General features: G+C 41.3%; 1 protein-coding gene across 1 annotated transcript in view; it reads left to right on the top strand.

Annotated features, from left to right (window-relative positions):
- Positions 1-11,808, top strand: part of ROCK1 (Rho associated coiled-coil containing protein kinase 1) — a 1,092,122-nt gene extending 1,080,314 nt beyond the window's left edge. Inside the window, exon 33 of the mRNA XM_053714968.1 lies at positions 10,167-11,808. Coding sequence (XP_053570943.1) covers positions 10,167-10,170 — 4 coding nt within the window. The 3' untranslated portion in view covers positions 10,171-11,808. The remainder of the gene's footprint in view (positions 1-10,166) is intronic.
- The last annotated feature ends 606 nt before the right edge of the window (positions 11,809-12,414 follow it).

Below are 12,414 nucleotides of genomic sequence, written 5' to 3'. Positions count from 1 at the left end.
GCTGCTTAAAACTCACTTATTTCCTTTTGTGTACATATCTATGCTTACTGCTTGCCAATTTAGTATGACTATATCGTCATCCCTCAGTCAATGAGCATAACCGAATTCTGATTTTACATCCAGAGAATTCAAGGTCAGGTGTGAGACTGAGTGGCACTTGTAAGCACAGATTGGTTTGTCAGGCTCCCGCAACGAGTGGATTTCACTTTTACTTGCAATAAGTGGTAGAAGCCTCACAGGTATAGACAATTGAGAAGCGGATTATCTCAGCCGTCAGACTTTACATCTAGGGGAGTGGTCGCTTCATCCAGATGTGTTTTTTCAGATGTGGGGTCTTCCAGAAATAGATCTGATGGCTTCCCATCTAAACAAGAAACTACCCAGGTACCTTTCCAGGTCCAGGGATCCTCAGGCGGAAGCGGTGGATGCGTTAACAGTTCCTTGGTGTTATTAACCTGCTTATATTTTCCCGCCTCTAGTTCTTCTTCCAAGAGTGATCTCCAAAATCATCATGGAACAGTTGTTTGTGTTGCTGGTAGTTCCAGCATGGCCTCACAGGTTTTGGTATGCGGATCTTGTTCGGATATCCAGTTGCAAACCTTGGCCACTTAAGGCCAGACCTTCTTTCTCAAGGTCCGTTTTTCCTTCAGGATCTCAAATCATTAAATTTGAAGGTATGGAAATTGAACGCCTAGTGCTTAGTCATAGAGGTTTCTCTGACTCAGTGATTAATACTATGTTACAGGCTCGTAAATATGTTTCTAGGAAGATCTATTATCGAGTTTGGAAGACATATTTCATGGTGTTCTCATAAATTCTCCTGGCATTCTTTTAGAATTCCTAGAATTTTACAGTTTCTTCAGGATGGTTTGAATAAGGGTTTGTCTGTAAGTTCCTTGAAGGGACAAATCTCTGCTCTTTCTGTTTTATTTCACAGAAAGATTGCTAAGCTTCCTGATATTCACTGTTTTGTACAGGCTTTGGTCCGTATCAAGCCTGTCATTAAATCAATCTCTCCTCCTTGGAGTCTTAATTTGGTTTTGAAGGCTTTACAGGCTCCTCCATTTGAGCCTATGCATTCTTTGGACATTAAACTACTTTCTTAGAAAGTGTTGTTCCTTTTGGCCATCTCTTCTGCTTGAAGAGTTTCCAAATTATCTGCTCTTTCTTGTGAATCTCCTTTTCTGATTTTTCCATCAGGATAAGGCAGTTTTGCAGACTTCATTTAAATTTCTACCTAAGGTTGTGAATTCTAACAACATTAATAGAAAAATTGTTGTCCCTTCTTTGTGTCCTAATCCTAGGAATTCTTTGGAGAGATCTTTACATTCTTTGGATGTGTTAAGAGCTTTATAATATTATGTTGAAGCTACTAAAGATATCAGGAAGACTTCTAGTCTATTTGTTATCTTTTCTGGTTCTAGGAAAGGTCAGAAGGCTTCTGCTATTTCCTTGGCATCTTGGTTAAAGCTTTTGATTCATCAGACTTATTTGGACTCGGGTCAGGCCCCGCCTCAGAGAGTTACAGCTCATTCTACTAGATCAGTCTCCACTTTGTGGGCTTTTAAGAATGAAGCTTCAGTTGATCAGATTTGCAAAGCAGCAACTTGGTCTTCTTTGCATACATTTACTAAATTCTACCGTTTTGATGTATTTGCTTCTTTGGAAGCAGTTTTTGGTAGAAAAGTTCTTCAGGCAGCTGTTTCAGTTTGATTTCTCTGCTTATGTTTAAGTTTTTTTCTTTTCATTATGAGAATAAACTTTTATTTTGGGTTGCGGATTAATTTTTTTTAGCAGAAAATGGCTATTATGTTATCCCTCCCTCTCTAGTGACTCTTCTGTGGAGTTCCACATCTTGGGTATTACTATCCCATACGTCACTAGCTCATGGACTCTTGCCAATTACATGAAAGAAAACATAATTTATGTAAGAACTTACCTGATAAATTCATTTCTTTCATTTCTTTCATATTGGCAAGAGTCCATGAGACCCACCCTTTTTATGGTGGTTATGATTTTTAGTATAAAGCACAATTATTTCCAAATTCCTTTTGTTGATGCTTTTTACTCCTTTCTTTATCAACCCACTACTTGGCTATTCGTTAAACTGAATTGTTGGTGGTGTGAGGGGTGTATTTATAGGCATTTTGAGGTTTGGGAAACTTTGCCCCTCCTGGTAGGATTTAATATCCCATACGTCACTAGCTCATGGACTCTTGCCAATATGAAAGAAATTAATTTATCAGGTAAGTTCTTACATAAATTATGTTTTAAGTAGACAACCCGAGGTATTGATCTAGGCCCATTTTGGTATATTTTATGCCTCCATTTCCCCACCAAATGCCATCATATAAAAAACTTTGAGTTTCTCACTGAAATAATTTCCATACCGCTTGTGCAATCATGGCACAAATTATTGTAAAAGCTTCTCTGGGATCATCTTTGTTCAGAAATAGCAGACATATATGGCTTTTTGGTAATTAGAAGGCTGCTAATTGCAGCTGCGCACCACACTAATTATTCCCGGAAGTGAAGAAGTTAATCAGGTAGCTTGTAAGGTTAATTCTAGCTTTAGTGTAGAGTTTTCCCTCCCACTTGACACCTCTTACCCCCTGATCCCTGCCTTATCAGCTCCCTTCCTTACCTCACCCCACATTGGTCACCACCATCTTAGGTGCTGGCAGACAGTCTGCCAATATGAAGATTTAAGGCATTTTTTTTTATAAAGTAAATATTTTTTGTATGTATTAATACTTTCTGCAGTGTAGGATCCCCCCTCACCCTTCAATCTCCCTGATCATTTCCAAACAGCTCTCTAACCCTACCCCCTCTAACTAGTGCCTGCCATCTTAGGTACTGGCAGCTGTCTGCCAGTATCTATAAAACACTTATTTTTTTATAATTGTTTTATTTATTTATTTCCATCTTAATGGGAGGAGAGTCCACTGCTTCATTCCTTACTTGTGGGAATTAAGAACCTGGCCACCAGAAGGAGGCAAAGACACCCCAGCCAAAGGCTTAAATATCTCCCTCACTCCCCTCATCCCCCAGTCATTCTTTGCCTTTCGTCACAGGAGGTTGGCAGAGAAGTGTCGGAAGATTCGGAGTAGTCTCTTGTGAAGGGTAGTACTCTTCGAAATGGGATTGGAGTTTTTTAAGTAGTCCTGTCAGCCTCTCAGTGAGAGCATGGGTGAATATTAGAGTCCGGAGATGCAGGGTGAGTCTTTCTGCGAACCCATCCCGACTCAGTTTAACAGCTCCATTAGCAATCAGCATTGACAAGTTTTGCTGCCTGCTTTTCTTCTCTCAAGTCCATGTCAGGAGCAATGCTACTACCCTGTCACACTTGAAGGGCTGTGTTCCTGTTCCACAGCGTTGATTCTGGTAAGATCGTTTCATTTTTATATATTTGATAACGCAAGAAGACAGGGTCACAGTGTGGCTCCTTTATCTTTATAGAATCTAGGGTAATACCCTCGGAAGGGGGTTATTGAACAGGGGGGTTTTCATTATTCATAATATTGTTTGTGTTTTTGCTGCATTTGTGTGAGATGAGGCTCTGTTAGTGTGGAACAGTCAGTGCATAGTGAGAGATTAAGGCAGACTTTTTTGGCGCGTCTCTCTCTCGATTGCAGGGGCGGTCCTGCATGGCACTCCATGTGACCGGGTGTGGCCTCTGTAACTTCCTCTTTCTTGACCTGCGTTTGGAGGAGACGAAAGCTGTTTCTTGTAGTCCGGGTCATAGGAGGTGGTGAGTACCCCTGCCATTGGGATATAAAGGTGCAATTTATTTAGATCAAGTCCGTAATAAATGTGCAAGCTATGGAGGACTCTGATATGTTAGAGGATACTCCCTCTTTATCTAAACCTATTAACTGTGTATATTGTGAGGAGGTTCTAGCCGAGCTGCCTACGCAACTCTGTTCCACATGTTTTGACAATATTGCTATATCCAAAAAGAATAAAGTATTTAGTACGACTGAGCTGTCTCCGCCCGCAAGGTGCGTTCCCTACAATCATCTTCGTTTACACAAGCAGTTCCCCAGGGCACTATTAATCCTCCTGAGGGAGGGGCCCTTTGGCCTCCAGACTATGCCGATCAGTTACAGACGGCGATTTCTGCGGCTATTAATGCTATGCCTTGCCCTACAAAGCGCAAGCAGAATGTACGGCACTGCTACCCATCTCAGGGGTCCTCGACTCCGCTGTGGATGTCTCAGATAGATTATCCGCTGAGGAGAACAACTCTGAATTATCAGAGAATGTCGCTTCTGGGTCGGAATCGGCAACTTCTAGGCCTCTGTCCGCGGAGGAACCAGATTTTAAATTTAAGATGGAGCATTTGCGCTTTCTGCTGAAAGAGGTGCTTGCCAAGTTGGAGGTTCCGGAAACAAAGCTACCGGAGGAACCTTCGATCCCTAAACTGGATAGGGTTTACGAGGTCAGGGTAGTGCCCCAGGTCTTCCTGGTTCCAGTAAAGATGGCTAACATTATTAAGAATGAATGGGAAAAACTTGGTTCATCCATTTCCCCCTCTTCTTCCTTTAAAAAAAATTTCCCCGTGCCGGACGCACAGCTTGAACTGTGGGGAACCGTCCCTAAGGTGGATGGTGCTATCTCCGTGCTCGCTAAGAGAACGACTATTCCTCTAGAGGATAGCTCCTCTTTCAAGGAACCCATGGATAGAAAGATGGAGTCCATGTTGAGGAAGATGTTCCAACTCATGGGGGTTTGTTTTCCAACTGGCGGCGGAGGTCGCTGCGGTGGCTTGTGCGGCTACCTACTGGTGTGACGCTCTATCAGCAATGGTCGAGGTGGAGACTCCCCTCGAGATTCTAGAACGAATCAAGGCCTTAAAGGGACATGAAACACAATTTTGTTTTCTTTCGTGATTTAGAAAGAGCATGCAATTTTAAACAACTTTCTAATTTACTTCTATTATCTAATTTATAGAAAATAAAATGGAGGGCGCCACATAGTGCAATTCAATAAAACCTTAGAAAAAGCACATATAAAAAGAGGAATCTTACTCACGGAGTGTAGAGCACTGATGTGCAGTACAAGCAATCCGGAACCACTAGTCGTCCGGCAGACCCAATAGAAATGTAGTCAACGGAATCCTCGTCTCACCAGGGAGAGTCCAGAGAAACCAAATGGATAGTGGATCTGTGCAGGCCAGAATAATATAGGTAGGCCAGGGGGGTGCAAATCACCCTCAGATGGTGCCAATAGTCCAGGATAAATTCAAATTGTAAAAATCACAAAAAGTGGTAAGGCAGCATATGAAGAGTTGAAAATATTTAAAATTTATTGTGATAATTAAAACAAAGCAACGCGTTTCTCACTATGTGGCGCCCTCCATTTTATTTTCCATAGATCATCTTATCCTGTGTTTTGGCACGACACCCTGGAGGAGCGGCCTACCACTCTGGATTTGCATTTGTGAGATCTGGGAGTTGAACCATCATAACAGTGACTGTTACTTACTGGACTATTAAGTCTGTATATCTATTTAATTATAAGTACTCTCACTTTTATTATATGATATTTGATACATTTTACATAGTCTACAATCATTGCTATCTTGTCCGGTGCTATTTGCTTGTGCTTTTTTCTGTTTTAATTGTCACCAGGCGCCTCTTACTAGTATCTTTATTGATCTAGTTGTTCTTTGATTATTATCTCATTTGCTTTAATCTCTTGATATACTTTGGTGAAAAGCATATCTAGATAGGCTAAGTAACTGTTGATTGGTTGCTGCACATAGATGCCTCGCGTGATTGGCTCACCCATGTGCATTGCTATTTCTTCAACAAAGGATATCTAAAGAATTATGCAAATTAGATAATAGAAGTAAATTGGAATGTTGTTTAAAATTGTGTTCTCTACTTGAACTTTGAGTTTAGTGTCCCTTTAAGGGTAGTGCATTCGTTCATTTGTGATGCTAACATGCAGATTATTCGCCTGAATGCTAAGACATCAGGGTTTTCGGTTTTAGCCCGCATGGCTCTGTGGCTAAAGTTGTGGTCTGCTGACATGACTTCCAAGTCTCGCTTGCTTTCCCTCCCATTCAAGGGGAAAGTTTTGTTTGGCCCAGGCCTGGATTACATTATATCTACGGTCACGGGTAGCAAGGATGCCTTTTTGCCTCAGGATAAGAAGGCTAAACCTAAGGGGTCTACTTTTTGTCCCTTTCGTGTGGACAAGTCTCAGCACCAGCATCCTGCAGCAAAGTCTGAGCAATCCAAGGGATCTTGGAAGCCTGCTAATTCTTAGAACAAGTCCAAGCAGAACAAGAAGCCAGCCGAGTCAAAGTCGGCATGAAGGGGCGTCCCCCGATCCGTACCTGGATCAGGTAAGGAGCAGACTATCTCTTTTTGCGGAGGCCTGGAGAAGAGACATTATAAACCCTTTGGTTCTGGAGGTCGTAGCCCAGGGTTACAGGATAGGTTTTAAGTCCTATCCGCCCAGAGGCAGATTCCTCCTGTCAAACATATCTTCAAGACCAGAAAAGAGAGACGCCTTCCTGGGGTGTGTGAGGGATCTCTCCTCTCTCGGGGTAATCGTCCCAGTCCCTCCGGAAGAAAAAGGTCTGGGGTGGTATTCAAACATTTTCGTGGTCCCAAAGAAGGAGGGCACGTTTCGTCCAATTCTAGACCTAAAGGCCCTAAACAAGTTTTTGTCAGTTCCATCGTTCAAAATGGAGACGATCAGATCAATTTTGCCCCTGGTTCAAGAGGGGCAATTCATGACGACTATAGACCTGAAGGACACTTGCCTTCATGTTCCAATTCACAAGGATCACTTCAGGTTTCTAAGATTCGCTTTCCTAGACCAGCACTTCCAGTTTGTGGCCCTGCCCTTTGGTCTGGCGACTGCCCCAAGAGTCTTTACAAAGGTTCTGGAAGCTCTTCTCGCTGTAGCGAGAACCAGAGGGATTGTAGTGGCACCTTATCTGGATGATATCCTGGTCCAGGCTCCGTCCTACTGTCTTGCGGAGAATCACTCGAGAGCTCTTCTCCTTCGGTCCCACAGGTGGAAGATAAATGAAGGAAAGAGTTTGTTGGTCCCCAGCAACAGGGTGGAATTCCTGGGTACGATAATAGATTCTTCAGCCATGAAGATATTCTTGACAGATCAGAGACGTTGCAAGCTTGTGTCCAACTGTCTAGCTCTTCAGACATCCTCCAGGACATCTGTGGCCAGGTGTTTGGAGGTGATCGGGCTCATGGTATCCAGCATAGATGTCATTCCATTTGCCAAGTTCCATCTCAGACCTCTTCAGCTGTGCATATTTAGACAATGGAACGGCGATAATTCAGATCTGTCTCAACAGATATCTCTGGACAGACCGGTGAGGGAGTCCCTATCTTGGTGGACCCGACCGGGGCAGTTGTCTCAGGGGACATCCTTTTTGAGACCATCCTAGGAGATGGGGAGCTGTTTGGGGTGCCAGAAGGGCACAGGGCAGATGGACTCGAGAGGAGTCGAGTCTACCTATAAATATTTTGGAACTTCTAGCAATATTTAACACTCTGAGGGCTTGGCCCCTTCTGGGGTTGTCCCGATTCATCAGATTCCAATCGGACAACATTACCTCAGTGGATTACATAAACCACCAGGGGGGGATGAGAAGCTCACTAGCCATGAGGGAAGTATCTCGGATTCTGGAATGGGCAGAGACTCACAATTGTTCGCTCTCAGCGGTCTACATTCTGGGTGTGGACAACTGGGAAGCGGATTTTCTGAGCAGACAAACGTTTCATCCAGGGGAATGTTCTCTCCATCCCGAGATGTTCGCGGAGATCTGCAGCAGTTGGGGGATGCCGGAGATAGACCTCATGGCGTCCAGATCCAATTGCAAACTATACGGGTCACGATTAAGGGATCCCCAGGCGGAACTGATAGATGCCTTGGCGGTACCATGGAACTTCAACCTAATTTACATATTTCCACTGTTGCCTCTTCTACCTCATGTAGAAGGAGCAAGCTTCGGCTATTCTGATTGCTCTGTTGTGGCCAAGGAGGATGTGGTTTGCGGATCTGGTGGGGATATCTTCATCTCCACCGTGGAGGTTGCCTTGTCACAGGGATCTGCTGGTTCAAGGTCCTTTTCTACACCAAAATCTCAATTCTCTGAGGCTGACTGCGTGGAGATTTAACGGCTAATCTTAGCCAAGAGAGGATTTTTGGAAAAAGTGATTGACACACTTGTTCAGGCCAGGAAACCGGTCACTCGACACATCTACCACAAGGTGTGGAGGACCTACTTGTCCTGGTGTGAGGAACGAGGACATACCTGGTATAAGGTCAGGGTATCCAGGATTTTGGCTTTTCTCCAGGACGGTCTGGAAAAGGGTCTTGCCGCTAGTTCCCTAAGGGGACAGATCTCGGCTTTATCTGTACTGCTTGCAGAGCTTCCTGACTTTCAGTCCTTTGTTCAGGCTCTGGTTAGGATTAGGCCTGTCTTCAGGAATCTAGCTCTTCCTTGGAGCTTAAACTTGGTTCTTAAGGTTTTGCAGAGGACTCCATTTGAGCCTATGCATAATCTTGACATTAAGGTTCTTTCTTGGAAAGTCCTGTTATTACTGGGTATTGCATCGGCACGCAGAGTTTCTGAGTTGGTGGCCTTGCAATGTGAGCCGCCCTACTTAGTTTTTCATGCAGATAAGGCTGTTCTTCGCACTGGATTGGGATTCCTTCCCAAGGTGGTGTTGAGTCGTAACATCAATGAGGAAATAGTGGTTACTTCTTTGTGTCCAAACCCTTCTTCTTCGAAGGAGAGGTTACTTCATAATCTGGACATGGTTCGGGCTTTGAAGTTTTATCTTCACGCCACGAAGTATTTCCGACAGACCTCGTCTTAATTTGTTGTGTATTTAGGGAAGTGTAGGGGCATAGGGCCTCTGCCACTCCTCTATCTTTTTGGTTGAGGAGTATGATCCGTCTGACATATGAGACAGCAGGACACAAGCCTCCTCAGAGGATTACGGCTCACTTGACTAGAGCTGTGGCCTCTTCTTGGGCCTTTAAGAATGAGGCTTCTATGGAGCAGATTTGTAAGGCGGACACTTGGTCTTCCTTACATACTTTTGCAAAATTTTATAAATTTTATGTTTTTGCTTCGGTGGAAGCAGCTTTTGGGAGTTTGGGGTCCGCCTCCTTTTGCCCTACCGTTTTTTTTTTTATTCAGTGTCCTTTAGAGCTTGTGTATTTGTTCCCACAAGTAATGAATGAAGCAGTGGACTCTCCTCCCATTAAGATGGAAAACATAAATTATGCTTACCTAATAATTTCATTTGCATCTGTGGGAGGAGAGTCCACTGCCCCGCCCGTTTCTCCAGTGGGCGGACCTAAATTTAATTTTATTCTTCTGGCACCATTTATACCCTGTTATTTCTCCTACTGTTCCTTGTTCCCTTGGCAGAATGACTGGGGGATGAGGGTAGTGGGGGAGGTATTTAAGCCTTTGGCTGGGGTGTCTTTGCCTTCGCCTGGTGGCCAGGTTCTTAATTCCCACAAGTAATGAATGAAACAGTGGACTCTCCTCCCACAGATGGAAATTAAATAATCAGGTAAGCATAATTTATGTTTTTTATTCATACTTTCTGTAGTATAGTGGTCCCCCCATCCCCCCTCACCCCACACCCTTTTTCTGTAGTGAAGTGCCCCTTCCCTCCATCTACCTTTATTTTCCGCAGTGTAGGGCCCTACTCGGGCAGATGCCTGAAGCTCAGGAATTTAACAGCCGAGACTGCTGGAGCTTCCTCCAGCTCAGATGTATAAATACATTGTGCAGTGCTATAATAAAAGTACTGAACGATGTATATATACATCAATATGGGTTAAGCTTGTTTGCAGAAGCCTGCTATATAGGAGCGGGCAGACAAAATTTGATTTTTTGATTGTTTTTTTTACTTTTATATTTTATGTCAATTTCTGATTTTCTTTCCTTCTGTTTTGTACATATCCATTCTCACTATTCTTGTTGGCTTTTCTCTAAATGTGCGTCTTTCCATCCATCATTTGTAGATGTTGCATGTTATACAGTATATACATATGTGGTGAGAAGTTATATTACCTCAGTAATTCTTTTATTATTTTAAAAAGTAAGGAATTGATCTACTGTAAAATTAAGTAATGTTTTGTTTTTTTCTTGATTACAGCTAACCATCATTGCCTGGTGTTTGCATAACATGAAGTTTGGCTTCTTCCATGTCACAGAGCAGTGATAAAAGTCTGCAATTCCTTCAGCACCAGTATTCTAGGCTCTAAGGGTTAAGATTGCTGTACCATTTGCCTTGCTTTGACACTGAAAGCATGCTGTGAGGGTTATTATTGCGGGTTTGCCTAAAGGTAGATTAGATGAAATATTACTATGTAATGCAAATAAACCTAGGCTTAGCTTTATATATGTTCATATATATTTATATTATTAAAATCATTATAAAGGTGCAGCAATTTTTGATCTCCATGAAAGCCTGCTGGTCATGGAGGGAGGGCATGTGTTCCTAGATATGAGAAAGGAGCTATTAGCCATTAAATAGGCTGCTATTTTTTTATCAAGAGCCTAGCACACAAAACAGGATATATATCTCAAAATGAGAACGTATTCATTTACAGTCCTTCAGCTTCTTGTAAACTCAATTTGCAGTCTTCAGGAAGTACCGAGTGACCACTTGATATCTAGTGCCTTTTTTGTTACATCTCTTGGCAGCCTTACGGCGGAAGCATTAGCAGAAAAAGAAACCCTGTATTAAGTTGTACACAATACTATACAGTTGTTCATCAAGGTGAAAGGTCAAGACATTCTTTTTAACTATGCATTTTTGCCAAGCCATATCAAATTGTGTTTACTACATCGAGGCATTAGAAACTAACAGTAGAGAAACAAGTTTTGTGTGTTTTTTGGGTACATCATTTCGTTAATTTTGTAATGTATTGCCTTACTGTTTTTAATTATAACAAACATATTCGATTTGTATGCACTGTGTGAAAATTGTAAATTATTGTTAGAACACTTTTATTTGGTATTGCTTTGTTTTGTTAGTGCCTTAATTTGAGGTTTTTATTTTTTGTTTTACTGCCATGATTTTAAACAAAGGGGTCAAAAACGAGTTTTCTTTTGTCAATGCTCCCTCTTCTCAGTTTTTATCAAACTGAAATGCATTACATTATTATAGGTTGATGCATGTAATTCAATAAAAGACTATTTGTTTAGAGAAAGCCATAGAAAAGCTAAACTATGTGAAATATTTAGTAAATACACATTACATTATCCTAAGTGGATCTAAAACAGATTTTATAGATGTTGGTTATACATTGTTTGTTCTTTCTGTGCTTTCTCTCTACAAATTGTTGCAACGCATATCATGTGATTAATATATAGTCACTGTTTGAAACTACCTGCTATGTTTTTTTTTTGTTTTTTTTATAATGAAAAACTCTGCAGAGCAAAGAATTGCAAGCATTAAAGCAAACAAGGAAAACATTTTTATGAAATTTTGGTAATATAGGAATTTTATATGATTCTGCTAATCGGGATCAGAATTACAGGTATAGGCAATAATGGTTTTTATCTTTTTTATTTTATTTTTTTACCAAATACCTCCTAAATAATTTATAATGGCTTTGCAGTGTAATAAAAATAAAAAAAGCACTGGAAAACTGATTTGTCTGAAGACGATTTGCATGTTCTAAGTAGTATTTAAATCTGCACTGATGGATATGTAAAAATAAACATGTCTGTTAATATGCAAATGACTGTGTGATCATTTGAACAGAAATAAAGTCTATTTATGGAACGTTTATTTGAAAATGATGAATGTTTGAATTTCATATACAACAGGTTTTTGGCTTGTCATTTTTGTTGAAAAACAGTTTATCCATTTTGCAATTTGATATTGCTGTCCTGTCTTATACTGTGTGTTGTTGGTTTTTTTTTTTGGGGGGGGGGTTGTTCTCTAACATTACAGTTAAAGGGACAGTCTACTCCCAGAATTTTTATTGTTTCAAAAGATAGATAATCCCTTTATCACCCATTGCCTAGGTTTGCATAACCAACACTGTTATAGTAATACACTTCTTAGCTCAGTTATTACCTGGTTTCTAAGCCTCTGCAGACTTATCTCAGTTCTTTTGACAGACATGCATTTTAGCCAATCAGAGCTGACTGCATGGGAGTGAGCATGTTACTTATATGACACACATGAACTAGCAGTGTCTATCTGTAGTCACCAATCAGCAAGCGCTATCCAGATGCTGAACCAAAAATGGGCCAGCTCCTATGCTTACATTCTTGCTTTTTCAAATAAAGATACTAAGAGAACTAAGAAAAAATATAATAGGAATAAATTAGAAAGTTGCTTAAAATTTAATGCTCTAGCATGAAACTTTAATTTTTAAATAGACAAT

This window comes from Bombina bombina, chromosome 5, assembly GCF_027579735.1.
Source record: "Bombina bombina isolate aBomBom1 chromosome 5, aBomBom1.pri, whole genome shotgun sequence".
Classification (NCBI taxonomy): domain Eukaryota; kingdom Metazoa; phylum Chordata; class Amphibia; order Anura; family Bombinatoridae; genus Bombina; species Bombina bombina.
This window is presented reverse-complemented; position numbering and strand designations above follow the sequence as displayed.